This window comes from Drosophila persimilis, unplaced genomic scaffold (assembly GCF_003286085.1).
Source record: "Drosophila persimilis strain 14011-0111.01,24,50 unplaced genomic scaffold, DperRS2 tig00000766-arrow-arrow-pilon, whole genome shotgun sequence".
Lineage (NCBI taxonomy): Eukaryota > Metazoa > Arthropoda > Insecta > Diptera > Drosophilidae > Drosophila > Drosophila persimilis.
Genome location: NW_020825350.1, coordinates 970,317 through 991,147, shown reverse-complemented (window position 1 = coordinate 991,147; position 20,831 = coordinate 970,317). Strand labels below are relative to the sequence as shown.

Below are 20,831 nucleotides of genomic sequence, written 5' to 3'. Positions count from 1 at the left end.
GAGTCTTTCATTACTTAAGGCAGTAAATGATACAGCAGAAAGAGCTGTAAAATTGATGCAAGAAATTCACGGCCGTCTAACAGTGGATGAGGAACAAAAAGAGTTTTTGTTACGTTGCGTTCAGGAGCATAGAAAAATGTACCCGGATTGTAAAAAGGAGACTTTAAAAAGAAAATAGTCCCAATAAAATGTTAGAGTTGCGTACATTGATTAAAATTTTACCTATAATATATTTTATATGTAAAAATCGGTGACAAAGTAAAATATCTCAAAAGCCTTTCACATATGTAAAACTTTGAGTGGGATTCGGCATGGGTTAATGACAAAATTTTCAAATAATATCTAAAACACATATACTTTAAGGCAAAAGGAAAAAAATACGAGGGTATGCGTGATTGAATTCGGAAAAAAAAATTTTTCCCCCATATAAGGGACACTATAATGAATATGTTCCAGTCCCACCTGAATGATAGGTGGCCAGGGCTGAGGGCGACGCGCCATCTAGCGGAAGTCCAGGGAGGCTCGATGGTGTATGGGGACATCGGGGGGAGCCGGAGCTGGTACTGGGGATATAAGGAATAGAATAGGATTAGTTACATGTATTAGTAAGGGAAAAAGGGATAAATAGGAGTGAAAATATTAGAAAACGTGGATTGGATTATGGAAATCGTGGAGCGTGGACGGAAGAGTAACGACGAAATTTGAAATTTTGTGCTTAAAACAGAAAGTTTGAAGTGAGTACGGAAAAAGGCGGGCGTGCAAATAGGTTGTAATGCAGGAAATTTTACTCACAGCCGGCAAGGAATACAGCCACCAGAACCGGGCCAGAAGGTTTCCGGAAGAGAAACACTGGAGTTTGAGAAAGTCGACGGCAGAGAAGAAGACTGTCCGACGTGAACCTGAGTGAGTTCGTTCCAGTTGCGTAAAACTGGATCCACTCATCTACACATATTCCATTACGTATGGGTGAGGGTATCCCTGTTGGTTGAACGAAATCTCAGCAGTTATTTCCTTGTTTGCCTTTGTGTCGAACGTTTTGGTGTTTCTTTTTGGTTAGTGATAATTTTGAGTATATCTATTTATTAATGAGAAAGATGAAATTGTCAATTTATAATTATTAAAGCTTTGATATATATTGAACAGTATTGAACGTAAGTCACTGCCGTTCAACAAAAAAATGGACAGGGAGTTTGCGACGGACACATTGCCTGGTGGACTGTGATATCGAATAAATCTGTGATGGAATGTGTTATTGGAATAAGTTAGAGTAAGTCATGTAGGTAAATGTTCATTGTAGTTTCGCACCTGCTTGTTTAAAACAAAACCGCTTTCGTGTTTTTGAACCTGTTGTCTGTCTGCCGAGAGGTGGTGAGAAGTAGGTGGCCCGGGAGTCGTAAAGACAACCCGCGATGCATCTGTTGTCATGGCAGATCGGTATGATGGATGACAGGAACAAATCACAAGCAAAGTGAGCTCATGCACCGTGAGGCTTCTCGTTCATCGGCCATCGCTTAGAGCGATGACTAGAGTAGATGAAAGGCCACACAAAGGTGGTGCTCGTAATTGTAGGATATCCGTAGCGGTTACTGGTCCCGGCTAGTCACGTGTCCCCCTCTTAATGAATCTTGTAAGAAGAAGAAGAACTGTTAGGAATTTTTGTTGTTAGGTTTTGTGTTGTGTTGAATGTGTTTGAAGTTTGAGTATCTTAGGTGTCGATCGAATATACATGTACATATGTTATTATTTATTTATTTATTCAAATATTTAATTGCATATATCTCGTTAACGGCGCTAGTTGGCGCAATATTTATATCGGTATTTATTTATCAGAGTATTTATTGGTCCGAAGCGTGGTGTTATTTATTCTTGCTAGTTATTTCTTTGGGTATTTATTTCTTTATTTATATATATTATCTTAGTTTAGGAGTTTCCCTTTTTTTTGTAGTATTGGTGTTGCTCGGTGCAGATGCCACAAGAAGGGGGTAGTCTACAGTATCATACGCGATCACGCGTAAACAAAACAGTGGACCAGATAGGAGAAGTGTCAGGAGCGATGTTTGATCAAGATCGGGAGGAACTTGGAGCTGTGGGTGGGTTGACGAGAACACCGGTCCAGGCCAGGTCAGAAGAATGGCCAATGTCCGATCCTACACCCACGCTTGCTTCCGAAATGGCATCAGCAGTCAACGTATCGTTGGCTCAGGCTCATGCGACACACAGGGCAGCGAACACTGACTCGATTAGTCGGGTGTTGCTGGAGGAGTTGCGTAAGGGGTTTATCGAGATGATGCACCAACTCAACGAGGTACTCCAGCCGGTTAGACAGCTGCAGCAGCAGAAGGAACCGCAGCGGGAGGAGGTTCACCATGAGCAGGAGTATCGAGGAGCAATCCCGAAAAGGAAGCCGTCTAGCACGACTGATGCGCCGATTCCGCCACCAAAACCATTTTTGGCTCGCTTGGGGCGAGGTGGTATTGGTCCGGAACCATCTTCAGGAGTAGGACCGACCGCATCCAGTGAGCAGCATCAACGGGGTGGGCATCAAGCGCGAAATTGGCGAAACCCGATAGCACTCAGACACTCGGGTCAGGGTCGTGGCGAGAGTAGGAGAGCTGGTGGGATTCCTCGAGAAGATCCTCATTCAAATCCCCCGGGTTATAGACCTTGGCCACGGTGGGGCCGAGTCGAAAAATGGACGTGACGTTCGACGGAGACAGCAACAAAATGACAGTCGAGGATTTTGTGTTCCGAATTGAATTCCTACAAGCCCAATGCCGCTGTCCGTGGGATGAAGTTCTAAAGGGATTTCATCACCTGAGGCACGGCGTCCGAGTGCGACCGCATGAGAGAACTGCGAGAAAGAATGCAGCGGTCAAACGAGAGTGTGGAAGACTTTTTCCATGTCATGAGAAAGCTCGCGTCGAGGTTGGAGATGCCACCACCTGAAAAGGAGATGGTAAAAATCGTCAAAAAGGCACTCACAGATGAGATAGCGAGTTTCGTCTACCGCTTACGGGTTTATTCCTTAGGGTTGCGATCCAAGCAGGCGAATCACGTTCACAGAAGGGGCCTGCGCAGAGAAAGTAGAAGAAAATAAAAATGAATTAGATAGACGTAATTTGCATGCTAGGGTAAGGAACTTATCATATGAAGAGCGCTTAAGAAATTATTTAGAAACCCGAAATAGAATATTTTCTGAACTACGAGTGGATGGTATGCGAGCGCTGTCGGTGCGGGTGAGAAAGGCGAGATCCCGGTTTAAGCAAAGGCGAGCTATGAGGAGGTAGGTGATTGCTTCAGTAAAGCGTTGTTGCAAGAAAGACCCGAGAGTTTTCGCAGAAATGTCTATAATGGGCGAGTCCGTGCGAGGCCTGTTGGATTCAGGCGCTACATACAGCATGCTAGAGTGTAATGGTCAGGAATTCCTGGAGAAGCTGGGCGTGGAGGCTCGTCGATATTCTTCTATAGTGAAGGTAGCGAATGGGGAAGATCGCGCAATCGTTGGCCGAGTAGAATTACCGGTGAAATACAGGGAGAGGTAAAAAGATTAACGTTTTTCGTATGCTCTTTCTTGGAACAGGAAATTTACTTGGGGGTAGACTTTAGGCGGGTATTCTCATTGGCTCCTGAGGTGATGGGAGAAGGTCCAGTAGGGGCATCTCACAGATTAGTGGAAGAAGTGCTGGCTGATCAAGTCGCTCACTATGTGGAAGGCCCGGAGAAGGAGATAGTGCAGGAAGAATGGGAGTTGTCAGAAGAGCAAAAGGCAGCCTTGGATCAGGTGAAGGCAGAGTTTCTGACTTTCGAAGCCGTAGGCCTGGGGAGGACGTCGAGAGAGACTCACAAAATTCAGTTGGTGGAGAAGGCCGAGCCTGTGAAGGATCGGCATTACCCGCTGTCGCCAGCGATGCAGGAAGTGGTGTGTGGTGAGGTGGACAAAATGTTGGCTTTGGGAGTCATCGAGTACAGTGATAGTCCGTGGAGCAACCGTACCACCGTGGTGCGAAGGCCGGGCAAAAATCGTTTCTGTCTCGATGCCCGAAAGCTCAACAAAGTAACCATCAAGGACGCTTACCCACTTCCTAGCATCAAGGGGATTTTGTCGCGTCTCGATCAGACGATATATATCTCCAGCGTCGACTTAAAATTCGCTTTTTGGCAAATCGAGCTGGACGAGCAGAGTCAACCAAATACGGCGTTCACGGTGCCGGGACGGCCTCTGTACCAGTTCCCTTTGGCCTCTGCAACACCGCACAACGCCTATGTAGACTGGTCGATTCGGTGATTCCGGTGGAGATGCGTTCAAACGTCTATGCGTATCTCGACGACTTGCTGATTATAGCTGAGGACTTCCAAACGCACGTGAAGATTCTGCGACAGGTTGCCGAGCGTCTACGAGAAGCAATTTTAACGATAGGGCTGAGCAAATCTCATTTTTGCTATTAAAACATTAAATACCTGGGATTTATAGTGGGAGGAGGAGCGCTGAAGATGGATCCGGATCGTGTGTCGGCCATTTTGCGCATTCCCGAGCCCCGATCTGTTCGAGAATTGCGTAGTTTCCTGGGAACTGCGGGCTGGTACCGGCGCTTTATGAAAAACTATGCTGAGATGGCCGGTCCGCTCACAGACGCCTTGAAAAAGTCGGGAAATGGAAAGTTTAAATTGACTGAGGAGGCAAAACGAGCCATGGGGGAGCTAAAAGCTGCACTCACCTCGGCACCAGTCCTGGTACACGCGGATTTCAAGCGCCACTTCTACATACAGTGCGACGCCTCACATTATGGGGTAGGAGCCGTACTCTTCCAACCGGATGACGAGCAGAACGAGATGCCCATAGCGTTTTTCTCTGCCAAACTAAATTGCCACCAAAAAAACTACTCGGTGACAGAGAAGGAGTGTCTGGCAGCCCTCATGGCGATCCTAAAGTTCCGCCCGTACGTAGAGCTTATGCCGTTTACAGTCATAACTGACCACGCCAGTCTCAAATGGCTCATGACCATGAAGAACCTGGATGGTCGCTTAGCTCGTTGGTTCCTTCAACTGCAGGCCTTCGATTTCGGCATAGAACACCGGAAAGGAGCGGACAATGTAGTGGCAGATACATTGTCGCGCAGTATTGAAGAGCTGGAAGTGGATCCGAGTAGTATCCTGGGTTTTGAAACGGTGGAGTTTGAATCTGGAGAATATCAGGAGTTAAGGAAGGAAATGATCCGAATTATCGGATGCAGGTCGGGATGGGGCAAGAAGTGGTCACTGAGCGCCCGTTCTAAAAACTTTATATTGATTTTTTGAGTAAATATCCGCGGTCAATGAACAGTCAGGCGTGGATATTTATTGTAGTTGACCAGTTCTCTAAGTTCACATTCCTAAAGACCATGACCAAGGCCACAGCAAAGGAAGTTGTAAGATTCCTCGTTCACGAGGTGTTTTACAAGTTTGAAGTGCCGGAGATGATTCACTCGGACAATGGGGCTCAGTTCGTCTCGAAAACTTTTAAGGAGATGACCGATGCATTCGGAGTCACTCATATGAGGACGCCAGTGTATTCTCCGCAGAGTAACGCAGCCGAACGCGTGAATCGCACAGTACTCAGCGCGATTCGGGCGTATCTGGAAGACGATTACCGGGACTGGGATGTGCATCTGCCGGAGATAGAACTGGCTATTAGGAACTCGGTTCACGAGGCGACAGGCGTAACACCATTCTTTGCAGTCTTCGGGCAGCAAATGTATTTGTATGGGTCATGCTACAAGCTGGCAAAGCGACTGCGGTCAATCGGCGAGCAGGACATATCGCTGCTGGAGGGTCAGGACAAGCGACAACTCATCCAAGAGAGGATTCGCGCTAGTTTACATCAGGCATACGAGCGTAGTAGAGTAAGGTACAATCAGCGAGCTCGGGTGTTCTACGCGAGGCCGGGACAAGAGGTATTCCGCCGAAATTTTGTCCTTAGTGACTTCGGCAAAGGCTTTAATGCCAAGTTCGCGCGCAAATTCATCCGATGCCGGGTAGTGAAGCCAGTAGGAGAGAACGCGTGTGCTCTGGAGGACTCCAGAGCTCTGGGCGCGGCAGAAGAATGCAGGGCACGCCGGCGTGTGCTCAATAGTGTTCCGGAATCCGGTGGGCATGCCCACGCGTATGTTGTCCCTCCTGGGACTGACGACATACTCGTGGTGGTGTTCCAGTCCCACCTGAACGATAGGTGGCCAGTGCTGAGGGCGACGCGCCATCTAGCGGAAGTCCTGGGAGGCTCGATGGTGTATGGGGATATCGGGGGGAGCCGGAGCCGGTACTGGGGATATAAGGAATAGAATAGGATTAGTTACATGTATTAGTAAGGGAAAAAGGGATAAATAGGAGTGAAAATATTAGAAAACGTGGATTGGATTATGGAAATCGTGGAGCGTGGACGGAAGAGTAACGTCGAAATTTGAAACTTTGTGCTTAAAACAGAAAGTTTGAAGTGAGTACGGAAAAAGGCGGGCGTGCAAATAGGTTGTAATGCAGGAAATTTTACTCACAGCCGGCAAGGAATACACCCACCAGAACCGGGCCAGAAGGTTTCCTGAAGAGAAACACTGGAGTTCGAGAAAGTCGACGGCAGAGAAGAAGACTGTCCGACGTGAACCTGAGTGAGTTCGTTCCAGTTGCGCGTGTGTGAGCCAAGAAGCGCGGGACGTGTGAAGGGGGAGGGTGAAAGAAGACGATTTAGCTGCCAGGGCGATTATAGCCACATCGCACGATCGTTGCATCGCCTTTGGTCTCATTCACCACGTAAAAACCCCGAAACCCTATTTACACACACACATGCGCACTATATAAATTTAGGGCTGACCGGCCACGGCCAGCGATCGCCCACGTCGTTTGAACTTAAAGAAAAAAAACATAATCCGCACTCCAAACACCGTTCCACATTAAATGTTATTTTGTTTCGTGTGTTGTCCTTTATTTAGTAATTAGTATTAGCTTAAACCGTTTAACGTAACATCTTGGCCATTGAAAAAAAAATATGTAAAAACACCAACACCTTTCACGAACCTAAATCTGCGATCAGCTGTTCAGGTCCAGAAGATTAACCCTTAGTGGGTGACGCGGGGGTCCCGTCAGTCCACCGTATTTGGTCGAGCGATTTGTGGAAAAATATTGTTTATTGTTTATGTCCCGGGGACCCCTAACAAGAGCTCTTGGTAGGTTAAGTCTCCGTAGGGGCCCGAGTTAAATTAACTCCCGTAAAACTGGATCCACTCATCTACACATATTCCATTACGTATGGGTGAGGGTATCCCTGTTGGTTGAACGAAATTTCAGCAGTTATATGCTTGTTTGCCTTTGTGTCGAACGCTTTGGTGTTTTTTTTTGGTTAGTGATAATTTTGAGTATATATATATATAAATTGTCAATTTATAATTTTTAAAGCTTGGATATATATTGAAGCATGATGCAGTAAATTAAAATAGAGGGAGGACGCGTGGCGTAAGCCATGGATTAGGCCAGCCGTTACCGTTCCAGCAGAGGGTGGCCAAAATGAACGTTGTGTTTGGTCACAGGTAGGGCGGGCGCGCGAAGTGATAACACCCAAGCTTCACTCACTTGATAGCCGTCTGTTTATGATTTTCTTTGTCGTTAGGTTGTTGTTAGTTTTGATGTCACGAGAAGTAGTATGTCTCCTTTCTTGTCTACATTTGGCGGGCAAGGGGAACTACCCAGCCCTGGGGTCGACAGCTAGCCGGCATTGCCCCCTGGGAAACGAGCCAAGTGTAACAAATATGCTATATTTTCATGCTGTAATCAAGATTCGTTTTGTTGTATAAACATCCATTTAACTTTCATTCCGGCGACGAAAATGCTTATGTTTTGAAAGCGGAGATATCTTGCATTTTGTGAAAGCGTGAGCATACGGGAGCGTACGCAGAAAGTTCGTTTGGTACATGTTCGTACGAACTGACACACCTATCATCCCAGGGCTGGGTACTTCCCAAACCCTCAGGTCGCACAATATACCAACTAATTGGACATCTCGAACAAATTGAAACAACAAAAGTAACCGACAAAAAAAAACGGCAAACGTACTCTACTCGACAAACAATATTACAGTAACTTCCTTCAACACAGACGTGGACCAGGTCGAGGTGTCGATTTTTTTACCTCTGACGTACCCACCCTACCTGAGATCCGAATCACAACGTTCTGGATCTCCCTGCCATGTTCAGCAGCCTTACCCTCCCGTTGCTGTGGCTCCTCTTCCCACCATACGAAACGATTAGCAATTCATTTTCTTTCTTATAATTTTCACGTTCCTACTTTTACATGGTATCATTGCTTAACTAAGCCTGCCTATTCATTCCCCCTTCATCTTAACATTACGGGCGGTTAATAAATAAATAGATAAATAGGAATAATAATTAATATAATAAATATAAATAAATTACATATATAAATAGATATGGACGGACTTAAATTAGGGGATTAACATGTACATATAAGTGGAGATTTCTAACAATAATAAATAATGGAGCTGTGACCTATTCCTATTGTGCTTTTTGGGTCTACTTTCCGTCCCGCTGATCAGCTCCAAAGTTCCTGGTGTTTCACTGATCTTGATCCCCTGGAATCACAGATTTATTTATTTTTTCTTTCAAAACTAAAAAATCACGGCACTTTCTCCGTCAACCGGCGCGCATGCTCCTCCGTTGCGGGAAATTTTTACACTCAACCCCCTCTTTGCTTAGCTGCTCTGTATGATGCTCCCGGGCCACTGATCGCCATCGCTCTCTTCTATCGCCCTTGAACTAGGTTCAAGGACATGGCCTGATTCGGGCTGCTGGCGGCTCTATTTCTTTGGGGTGTGGGTGAGTTGGCTTCGGGACTCCGTTATGGGATGAGATCGGAAATCCTCTCTCATAACGGCTCCGGAGAGCGCGCGGAACTCTCACTCTCCAGGACCAGGTGGCGCCACTCTTCTCTACCCTTTTCCCCTAAATTTTGGCCTTGCCTCTCTGTTCAAACTTCTTTCCTCCTCACCGCTTCTATGGGGTATCGCCTATCGATATCTTCGCATGCAACAAGCAAGTGAAATATATGCCTTAGTTTATATTTGTAGTCGTTCTTCTGGCAACACACAATTTGGGATTTAAATTGATACCAGGTCATATTTTTGCCATGACACTGTGCTGTTAGGCGCATTCGCGCCAACCTGTACGCTGTTATGAGTAGTTGCGCTTAACAGTACGCTGTTATACCCAGCTGTCAAATGCAACTCTGCCAACACGCCATATTGTGACAGCCACTGTCTTGCTCTCTTTCTTCTTAGACCATTCGCCATACAAGATGGTAATTGAAAATTTTTATGTTTTATCAGAAAAAAATCGCCAAATTTTTGTGACATCCGTATATATTTCGGTTTAAAAAAATGATTTTTATTGTGTATACGCGTTAATAAATGTGATTTTAATTACATATTTTGCACACCTCCTGTCAAAAGGGCTTATTTCTACAAAACAACAAATCTGGCAATTTTGTTTTGACTAAAATCAGTAGACCTACTGATCCAATACTAATAAAGTTTTGCTTTTACAGACGAAGGGTACCTCCAGCTTTGGTAAACGTCATAACAAGACGCACACTCTGTGCCGTCGTTGTGGACGCTCTTCGTACCACATCCAGAAGTCGACTTGTGCTCAGTGCGGCTACCCAGCCGCCAAGTTGCGTTCGTGTAAGCATCCCCCATTTTTCCTCTTTTGCTGAAATTGACTCGATACTAATTATTGTTATTTCCCCCCATACAGACAACTGGTCCGTGAAGGCCAAGAGGAGGAAGACCACTGGCACTGGCCGCATGAGCCACCTGAAGGTTGTCCGTCGTCGCTTCCGCAATGGTTTCCGCGAGGGCACCCAGGCCAAGCCCAAGAAGGCCACCCAGTCCGGCAAATAAACCCAGCGGTTTATTCCTTGACCAGTACGGACAGCATCATCGCAACAGCAACAAAAAAAAAACTTTCATTAGCTGTAGGCCTTAAGCCTTAAGCCGTCTCCATTTGGCTTCGAGAAGCTTTCCCGTCTGGGGGAGCTTTCTTTCAGCTAATAAATGAACGTTATTTGGTTAAGTGAATTTGGTGCTTATTTTTTTTCGTTGAACCCTGTGAACAATGTGCCCTCAAAGGGAGGCAGCGGCCCAGTGAACACGAGTTGATCCACAAATGTGCTTGTTATTTTACCCCACTTTTTTTTACTGTGAAAGCAAACAAAACATTTCGCCGCTATACCCGTAGCGTCGCCCGCTGCTACCCCGATGCGCTCTCTGGGCGTCAGTCCCATCATATAGCTGCCACACCGGACGGAGCCTTGCTTCTTGGATCCTCGTTCATATTCATATGCTTCATTTGTAACGTGCGGCTCAATATATAGAGACAAAGGAACGTCGCTGACTCGTCATTCTGTGGGATAATTTTTTTATTTATTTATTTATATCAACACTGAAGTGACAACAGTCCCCTGTTACGCTTGCACTTCCTGAAGCAGCTATATCAGATGACCACTGAACATTGCTGGAGTTGTGCGCTCTGCAAACAAATCGATATGTTGTACCGACCCTAGTTGGAGGTTCCGTTTCGCTCTTACAACTTTGTACCAAGGGGATAATAGTACAAACTGGTTTAGTCTTCTCAGCTAACTGCCTCTACACTGAAGCTGTGCTTTAAGTCAATACATTGTCTAGGAAGGAGCTATTAGTTTCACATTGATATCTACTGAGGGAAACTGACAAGATTATTCTGATAAAACGGGTGTGCAATTGGTTGATAATTCAACCGGCCGAATAACGATTTACTAACACAAAAACTTACCTCGTGGTCAAAGGTGGACTAGAGAGTGTCTGTGCCTTGTCTCAATTCTCCCATCAGAAGATAGTATGCTGATCAGTTTTGGGACATATTCTGGTCATAAGGTAACCATCTTTTCAACATATTAATACATTTTATTAATTAAATAAGAATAAAAAAGCTGACATTCGACCTCGCTTAAGGTAACGTAAGTATTCTAAGAAACAAGGGTCCGACAGCCGCAGTCTGGAATGGAGCCCGGATCTGTCCAGTGCGATGACTACTGCGTGGACCCGGTTTGTGCAAGATAATATCGTACAGAAAGCAGTGATTGATTGGTTTATGACTACGAAACGGTTCTCATTTGTCGCTCGATTTGACTAATAGTAGAATTTACAATGTATAAAGCGTTCCACTATGACTAAGGGCGGGAATCTGTATTGAGTGGGATATGATGGGATGGGATGGGGGCTGGATGGTATGCGCTGGGAGTGGTTATGCGGAGAGTGGGGGGAATATCTAAACGTATTGCCACTAAATGCTAAGAGACATTTACAATTTACAGCTATGAATATTTTTGTTTCCAGACTATTCTGAGTGCTGGTGCGGATGGAGGGCAGAGCTAAGCGGCTTGGCTGTTGTCGTGTTCGTTGTCGCTATGCCTGTCCCTGATTCTGGTGTCACTGCTGTTGCGGTTTCTGCTTCTGCCACCGCTTTTGTTGGGAGCGCCTTGTCCTTCGCTGTGCCGTTGGCGGAGCTAGAGAATGGCCGCTTGATGAGCAGCTTCTTGAGGTTTTGGAAAGGCGCATCGAAGAGCACCGTCAGGGCCACAGAGGCCAGGAAGATCGATATGAATTCGTTGGTGTCGAGCTGAAAGCAATCAATGATGGGCGTTAGACCAGGCTGCTACTTCCGGAAAAAATTCCCTTCCAATTTGTACTCACAATGATCGAAACAAAGTTGTAATAGTGATGAATGTGACGCCTTCGGCCGACGTTATAGAAGAAGACGGGGAACTGCGTCAGGTAGATGGCATACGACAGCTTTGTGGACACCTGGAATCCGCGCCAGGCAAACAGCTTCGTCAGTTTATCTACAAAATATTCAAGTGTTCAGTTATTGAGTCAGCCAGTAAGAAGTATGTGTATAGGAATCAGGATTTGCTTACTCGTATAGCCATTGTGCGACACAAAGACGATCCAGGAAAAGAACAGACACCAGGCAATCGGGGCGAAGGCCGCATAGATAGCTGCGTGCGTCGAGTTGTACACGTAGTTGATGTCGCCCATGGGCGCGGGGCCGAGCACCGAGGCCAGCACACAGACCGTAGCAGCCGTCCATCCAAGACGCAGTTGCAGGCTGCTCAACTTTGCGGACTGGTACTTGCGCAGAACATAGCCCAGCAGGATGCCCATGATATATACCGTGGAGCGGTGCGGTGGGAAGGAGTACATGTAGTCGGCGGTGCGAAACAGACGCTGAATGCTAGTGACGCGGATAGGATGAGATAAGATAAGCTATGATTTTAAACACTTTCGCGGGAGCTCGTCTACTCCCAACTTACTTGGTGCCAAAGTAGATATAGTTGGACAGCTGGTTAACGATCGTTGTGTAGTAGCGAGCCGCCGTTCCCACCGTGCAGAGCAGCAACAGCGTGAAGAGGCCACGACGTGGCCAGCGCCAGAGGCCCAGGATGAGGATCGGCGCCACGGCAAAGAGCTCGGTATCGATGCCCAGGTGGTGCGTGTGCGTCAGGCACATTTCGCTGAAGCCGAAGTAGTTGTGGATGAAGAGCAGATTGCGCCACCAGTTCTTCTTGCAGATGTCGGCATGGTGACCCACCACGAGGTTCCACTGAGGACCCGAGCCCCACAGCGGCAGCACGTATGTGCAGAACAGTATCAGAGCAGCCAGAGGCGGGACAATACTACAAAGGATCCACCATTTAGATAGGGATAGTCGGCATATGATAGCTTACTTACCGCATCAGACGGCTGATGTACTCGTTCTTGAGACGGATGGGCTGACGTTTCATGAGCCGGCCGAACAGCGAGTAAGAGGTGAGCATGCCGCTGAAGAGCAAGAAGGGGTCCGTGTAGAGGGAGGCGGCGCGCCCGATCACCGTCCACGGCTGGCCCAGACTCTCGGACATGGCCGTGCGGTTGTTGTAGGGATTGAAGAACATAGCCATCGACTTGTGCGAGAAGATCAGCATGATGGCATTCAGGAAGCGAATGCCATGGACCGCCTCAATGTCGCCTGGTGCGCTGTTGGTGCTAAACAGCCAGCGGAGGTTCTTATCCAGCGAGAAGGCCGTACACCAGGCATCTAAAATTAATTGTTTAGGTATCTCCCTTTTTGATTACTGTATCCAGCTACTCACTCTGCTTCGGCTGCATTTTGGTAGATCGATCGTAGATAGTGGCAAGGATTGCTACGGACAGGACGAGCACAAAGAAGCGCACTGCCCATGTGGTGTTCCGGTCCCAAGGCTGCTGATCGCGCACCTGGCACATCTGTTGCTCCACGCGAACATTGAAGCTGATGCCCGTCGCCGCCGTCTGGTTGCTCAAGTACTCGGCCACGGTGTACTCCACATCACGGGCGGAGCAGCCAGACGGCACGCACAGTCCCCAGTTGATAAGCGAGTAGCGGGGCACACGGTGGCCGGGCTGGAAGAGAGACCAGGGAGAGTAGCGAGTAGCCGATTAGCGAGCGGTGACGAAGGTGATGTCGATGCTTATTCCCCAACCTGTTGCTTTTAATTGAACCGCAACGAAGCGGGCCGACCGCGTCTCACAGCAATAAACATACTGTAAAATGTACACACTCGTACATACATATGTAGGTATGTATGTACATATATGAAATATAATACTATAATAAACAAATCCTAGTTAATCGCGAATTAAACTAATTCAATTAACCCACCCGGGTTGATTTGGCCCGGTCGGCGACATGAATCGTGACATCATTCCAAGCGAAAGTCGAGCCCTGGCCGATCCGAGCTGTAGGGTTCACTGGCCCCGCCGCGTAGAGCATCGGCGTCTCGGGTGTGATTTGCATTTTATGGCAATCTATCGCGTTTGATTGCTTTCGACTCGATTCGTTTTGTTTGCATTTTCGTCTGTCTCCTTCAAGTTCAATGTCGACGGCGATGGCTGCGATGGCTGCGATGGCTGGCTGGCCTAGTCGCAGCATAATGTTAATTAAACCGAACTTTCACATACATATGTATGTATGTACACATGTATGTATGGATGTAGCTGAAGCGCGCTAGAAGGCACCGGAGCTGCCTCTGTTGTGATGCCACTTCCCATCCCCCAACGACTTACATCATTGAACTCGCTCTTGAAGGGGCCATGCGACTGGATCAGCTTGAAGAAGGTCTGCAGACGCTTGGACTTGTGCGGCAGCACTGGCTGCGCGTAGGCCAGGCAGTACTGTCCCCGTAAAACTGTTTCCTCATCCTTTAGGGGGTCCCCGCTACTCATCCGCTGCTGGATGGCCAGGCACTGGTCAAAGTCGCCCGGTTGGTTGATGTTGCCGTTCAGTATTCCGGAGTTCAATCTTCCGCTGGAGTCGTGCACTGCGTTATAGCGGGGTAGAAATAAAAATAGAAATTCTTAAATTAGCAGACGCATGACAGAAGTTGGCAGTCCTTGGCTCTGATTTTTCCTATGCCATAAGTTGGCAGTCCTTCTACATACATATGTACATATGTATCTATGGATATAGATGCGTGTCCATCCCTTTGCGTGTGTAAGTGCGTGTGTGCACCTGTTAATGTGCAAATGTGTTTATACAAGTGTGACCTTGACTGTGATCGCAACTCGTTTGCGTCTTTCTGGTTCTAAGCGTCGCTGCCAGCTGTTCGGTCAACGTCGCTGCCGCGTTTCTGTCGTCTTTTGTGTCAAGTTCGCATGGAATTGTTGTTGATGCTTGCAATTTTGTTGCAGTTGGCATTGTGGTGGCTGCCACATGCATATATGTATGTACGTACATACTCGTACGTACATACATATGTATGTATGTGAAGCTATGTATGCATATATGTATGTATGTATGTGCATAGATGTGTGGCTGCTGCCCCCCAGCAAATGTGGGTAAAGTTCGTCGATTGGCCTTCACTTTAGCTGAATGACACATGCACGAACATGCACTTGCAGCTTAGATCTTGCTCGTTTGTGTTGCATTTGACTTTGGAGTCTATCAATTCATGTCGACTCGTCTGGCGATCATGCAGCGACGTCGACTGCAACTGCAACTGCAACTGCGACTGAGCCATCACCTGCGGCCAGTTGGCAATGACTCGAATTCGAACCGAACCGAACCGTACCGAACGAACCCCCAATTGGCTCTCCACTTGCAGAACTAGAACCCGCAGCAGTCTCCACTTGTGGCTTACTCACTCTTCAACGCCCACAAATCGAAGTTGTCCAAGGCGTCCAGGTACTGGCGCATTTGCCGGCGGCACAGGGTCGAAGCATCTGGATGTCTGGCCGGATCGAATGGCTGTGTGAGAGCCAAGAAGCGCTTGCCAATGTTGTGCAGATAGGCTAGAACGACACAAATAATGCAAAATTCGATTAGAATCACATTTAAATGAAAAAAATAAGCAAGCAAAGGTGAGTGTAGAATCTGTTTATCATATCATTTGCTCCGATTCACATCCATCATAGAATGCAAACATGGATCTTTATTCACTTATCAGTTTCCTGGCGTTCCATTCCATTCCGCTCGTTCCTTTTATGGCTTGCAGTCAGAATACAAAATTGTACAAGGTCAGGCCCCAGCAGCAATGGCGTGGCACGTGGCGGCCGCAAACAGGAAGTCGTATTCTGTCAATCAGCCGCGTGCCCAAGCCTTTCTGGGACGGCATCGATTCGCTCTAGGTCTTGAGCAGATTGCATATAAACGATTGGCTAATGAGGCGCCACAGGAACTGCCGGGCTCAGCCGAAATGGTAAATGGAGATGCGTCTCCAAGAAGAGAGCAATTGAAACGCGTGGACAGGACCAGGCTCAATGCCAAAGCCCAAGCCCAAGCCTAAGCCAAACCCAAGCCAAATCTCGGTCTCTGTCTCCGGCTGGCCTCTGCTCTTCCATCATCAGCATGCCGGGGGCAGCGTTGGAGCTTTGTTCTGGAGCTTATTAACATTTCCATTTTTATGCTGGGCGAATCTTCAAAGTGGCCAGCACTCATTACGAATGCTGAGCGCGTTTGTGGCAACAGCGGCGATCCATCAGTGGACGCTCCGGCTCTGCTGCCTGGATCCGTCTCAGAGATTTCGATGGAGGAGGAGATGGAGGCAAGGGTGGCCGTCTGGGCAGTCCCCAAACTGCTTAAATGCGTCAGAGTCGAGTCGGACGAGCTCTGACTGCGGAATTCGGCCTGTCGTCATATTCTATTGAGATACGAGACGCGATCCCCACGATTGATTTTGGATAGCTAGTCAGTCCAATAGACGAGGAAGAATTGATAATTCTATGATACCCAGCCGAGCACTCCACCAAGCAATCGTGAAAGTCTCTGGAACTGACACTGGCACTGGCTCTGGCACTGGCTCTGGCACTGGCACTGGCTCTGGCTCTGGCTCTGTCACTGACTTTGGTTTCATCTGCCTCCAGCATAGAAATGTGGCGACAATGGAGCGCGATGGGAATCAGTTCCAACTCGTTTGTTCCCTTGCCTCATTAGCAAAGCAAATTATGAAGATTTCAGAAGTTGATATAAAAAAAAAAATCAAATCTCTAGAACGGGATATTTTGTAACTATTGTTACTTTTTTATTTAGTTTTAAACTAAAGCTACACAGGAGGCAGGCATTCATCGAAGATTCTTCAGAAAGTATACAAAGCCTTTTCAGCTAATGGCAAGAATGCAGCATGTTGAAAAAATCAGGAAAGATGTGCTCTCTCTGAGATGCTATATAATCAACTGGGGCTTCATTTAAGGAGGAATGGTGGTTCATTGGATGGGTTCATTTGCTAGACTCAGACGAATGAGAAATACATGAGTTTTTCTTGGGTTGAGGACTGAGGCGACCGCCTGCAAATGTCGCCAACAACAACCATTCAACTTCAACCTATAATAGAGAATGCCAACCCACATCTATGCTGAATGGCTTAAAGATATGCATGCTAAGTGGCTAAATAGCCGCCGCAGCGGAATGTTATGTAAGCCAAGAATCGCACATTGGACCTGGCCAATATTGTTGAGCGCGGCTTAATTAACTGCATTTGGTGTTTCTCTCTCTCTCTCGTATACTATCTTTCGCTGTCGAGAGCATGACCCACTTGGGAAATCTGCTAACTGCCCAATGCTGTCTGCCGACTACCGACAGTCGCTGGCTGCCAGCTGGACAGCGGAGCATTGCCCAATCCTTCAGTGCAGTGCGCAATCCTTGGCCCGATTGCCCAACACTGTTCTTGTTAGTGGACCGGCTTTGGCCAGAGCTGGTGCTGGCCAGAATGTATGTACAATACGTGCACTGTACATTGTGCTGGTTTACGGGCAACGGGCGATAACTGTCTGTGTGGAGGCTTGATTCGATTTGATTTATGCCTCTCCTCGCCGCGGCTCGGTTCGGATTTGATCGTTTCAGTTCATGTTTATGTATCATAAACATTACAGCTCTCATTGTTTTCCCTCGAGTGAGGCATCTTAGCCTAAGGTATAACATCCAGAATCACCCCTATATCTTGAAACTTTAACTAAATATCGAGTGAAAGCCCCTCAATGGGTAGAAATCAAAATGCAGATACGCCAATATAAATGCATAGACTGCTTGCTTCTGCCAAGGGATTCCGACCCGGAAGGGACCTGTCTGCTAGTAGAGGATATTTATCTCTCGGCTGCGAGGGCTCCATCCTATTTTAAGAAAGCTTAACGTTTATGGTGTCAGATCTCTTAGAACGAAGCAGGTAGAGACAGACACCTTCCTTCCTGTAGAAACAATCGAAACAAATTGATCAACATTTGTCATCGGCAACATTGTTTGTTCCGAGTTTCGAGTAAACATCTAAGCTCGTGAACGGCTGCTGCCCTGCTACTGCAACCCGATCACGATCGATTTCGGCCCCCGGATGATCTGTGTTTTGTGTGGAGCATATTTACTCAGCCCCTGAGCCCGGCTCAGGTCTCGTTCGAGCGCAGCTGAATTCCAATATTTGCCAAGCAAATTGGCAGCTCAACTTTGGCTTGTCTGGCGCTGTTTGTGCTGTGCTGTGCTGGTTGTTTTTGGGGAGTGTGGAGTAGTGTGGAGGACTGTGGGAGCCATTTGCCACCGTTTCGATTTGAGTTCGAAGTTCTCGTATCTCGATGGGTTGCGATATCTTAAGTTCGATTTGAAGAGGTTCTTCATCACCATCATCGTGCCCATCTCCATGATCATCATTGTTGATGTTACGAGTTTTGACTGCGGATTCCTGATGTCTCTTTGAAACAAGTTTATAGCTTTATGGCGGCATTTAACGGTACTTTGGATTGCTAAAGCGGTGGATGAATGATACGAAACGAAACGAAACGATATGCGGCCCGTGGGCGAGACAAACACAGCGAAGATCAATTACAAACAAGCGAGCCACAAAGTGGGCAAAACCACTTAGACTTGGGCTGGACTGGGCTCGGTCGCCAGTTCGGGAATGTGCTTGAGATGGGCTAGGATGGGATGGGATGGAACGGGACTCGTTAAAACATACGACTCTTTCTCACTCACTCTGGGATGTCTGTGTGGTGAGGGGCGTATGTGAATATGTCTTCATTAGGCTACGCTTTTAATGCTAGGGAATTGGGCGAGAAGTGCCTCAGGGCACTTCCGCAAAAGGCATGCTAGATGCCCACGATTTTCGATTCGAAGCGCTAATTCTGGTGTTGGATATCCATCCATCCTATCTTAGTTGATTCCATACTCTCTAATATGGGAGACAGCACACAGGCCTACAAACTGAATGCCTTCCTTAGCATCTGATTGCAAGCATCAATCTACATTTGGGATCTACGTGATCCTCGCCGTGATATCATGGCCGATGGTTAACCTTAAGACGAGTGTTGGAAATTTGATTACGTGAGACTTCACACATTGCTCTGGCCAGCAGTGACACTTCCTCGAAGAACGAAGTCGGGGGGCCTTCCCCTGCTCATCCCAGTCATCAACATCCTAACATATTCCGCAAATAACACTCGTATTTGCACTGCCACAGAAAATAATAAAAAGTGAGACCAAACAAGGCCAAACCTTTTAACAAGAATAAGTGCACAACGTTAACGACTGGCAAAACATCGATTAGATAAGAGATCATTGCTAGGCGGATGGGCACTGTGATGTGATGTGCCGCGCTGTACTGCGGCAGGAAATAGCAGCGGCAGATGCGTCATTACGGGGCTGCCGCGTCAAAGTCCGATTTGCATTGGGCAATTGGGCAGTTCTTGGCCGAAAAGGGGCTTGGTCACGTCCATTTGTCGCTTCGATGCGCGTTCAAGTACGGAGGTCTTTTGGGCCATTAAAGCATGGACAGCCCTCGCCCTCGCCCTCGCGTTCGCCATCGCCATCGCCATCGCCTCGGCAAAGACCTGGCCAAAAGTGATTGCGGAGCAATTGATTTCACTTGACGCACGCGCCTCTTATGCAACATTTCGCTTTGGGTCACAATCAAAATCAAAAGCCGAAGCGAATGTCGCAAATGGCCAGGCACGGGGAAGGACTGGTTTTGTCGGCTCAGAGGGGGGTGTGGGGATCAGCACATTAACCGCTTTGCATTACAATTGAAGAAATCGGTTAACAAAACGCCCAAGGCCACATTACCCCTTCAGAGTGCGTGTGTGGGCGGCGTGAGAAAGCTGTAATCGATACACGACACTCCCCTTACACTTACCGCGTTCATCCTCCTCCATCTGATCATCGTCGTCGGGCTGCCCCTGCCGCTCGGGGACAGACGTCGCCTGCTCCAGCTGGTGGAGCGTGAAGTTGGTGGGCGCGCCGGAGTGGAGCTCGCTGAGATTGCCCGCCTGGTACTCCAGGACGGCATCGTCGGCGAACAGCTTGAGGCTGTAGTTCACCTTATCCTCGAATATCGAGGCGATCTTGCTCTCCAGCTTGTCCGCAGACGCGTCCCCGCCGTCCGATCCGGGGCCGGCGGCTGGCCGCAGGATATTGTCCCCCAGGTTACAGTTATCCTTCAGGCTGCAGGTGGGCTGGACCACCCCATCTAGGGCCAGGCTGTGGCTGGGCAGGCGCAGGCCCAAGGCCAGTAGAAGAAACAGGTGTGGCAGGTGCATCCTGTCGAGGATCGCTGATCGTTGATCGTTTCCTTGCTGACTTTTGATTTCGTTTAGAACTTCTCGGCACTTTTGCACATAATCACAGACACAGCTATACGTTCAATAGGCAATGACACACCACAAAAAAATACAACGGTACGAACGATCTATGCAACCAAAGAACAGACCGGAGCGAATCTTCAGAAATCGAAGAAGCCTCAGCTATTTGAATGTCTGGATCCGTGGGTTCACTTTGGCCAGCGATAAATTAAGCGACCGCCAAGACGAAACATTCAACGTCAACTGATTGTCCAAATGCCGCCAAGCATGCGAAGACCGCTCAGGTTCGTCGGCGGTTCGGGGGTTTAGCAGCTCTGCTCCGCTCGGTCTCGGCTCACCTCAATCTCAGCGCCAGCCCCAGCCCCAGCCCCAGCCCCAGCCCCAGCGTTAGCCCCAGCTGGCTGAAAGTATTCATGTGAACGTATCGGTGTGCTTTGAGTATATTTCTCTCTCTTGGTGTGCGTGAGCCAGCCCGGGTCTGTGGGGGTATCTGTTTTAGCCGCAGACCCAATTTCAAAACAAAATGCAAACCGAATTTCGAGCTGAGACTGAGGCTGAGGCTGAGGCTGCACTTCTCACTCCATTCCCGAACTGATCCGATCAAGAATTGTGCATCGATTGCATGATCGTTCGCGGCTGTGAGCACTCAGCTGTTCAATCGTTTACCTGCGGGGATACTTGATGGGCCACC

At 47.9% G+C, this 20,831-nt stretch overlaps 2 protein-coding genes and 1 long non-coding RNA gene across 3 annotated transcripts; 1 reads left to right on the top strand and 2 right to left on the bottom strand.

The window, feature by feature from the left end:
* Nucleotides 1-202: 202 nt before the first annotated feature.
* Nucleotides 203-1,654, bottom strand: LOC113566546. Its single transcript, XR_003409130.1, has 3 exons — nucleotides 1,306-1,654; nucleotides 793-1,075; nucleotides 203-563 (listed from the first exon to the last, which is right to left on the bottom strand). It is a non-coding gene; the product is annotated as an uncharacterized LOC113566546 (long non-coding RNA).
* A 7,898-nt stretch (nucleotides 1,655-9,552) lies between these two features.
* LOC113566537 (probable 60S ribosomal protein L37-A) lies at nucleotides 9,553-10,111 on the top strand (the record flags this gene model as incomplete). Its single annotated transcript, XM_026992570.1, has 2 exons — nucleotides 9,553-9,715; nucleotides 9,789-10,111. Coding segments are annotated over 2 exons (309 nt in total), but the record flags the coding sequence as incomplete, so codon positions are not given.
* Nucleotides 10,112-10,316: 205 nt separating this feature from the next.
* Nucleotides 10,317-20,402, bottom strand: LOC6600394. The gene is made up of 10 exons (XM_002025413.2): nucleotides 19,696-20,402; nucleotides 15,233-15,379; nucleotides 14,156-14,409; nucleotides 13,204-13,492; nucleotides 12,803-13,148; nucleotides 12,385-12,747; nucleotides 11,989-12,305; nucleotides 11,765-11,913; nucleotides 11,532-11,690; nucleotides 10,317-10,436 (listed from the first exon to the last, which is right to left on the bottom strand). Exons 1-10 carry the CDS (start codon nucleotides 20,096-20,098, stop codon nucleotides 10,317-10,319), a joined length of 2,547 nt encoding a protein of 848 aa, XP_002025449.2. The 5' UTR covers nucleotides 20,099-20,402.
* Between the last annotated feature and the right edge of the window lie 429 nt (nucleotides 20,403-20,831).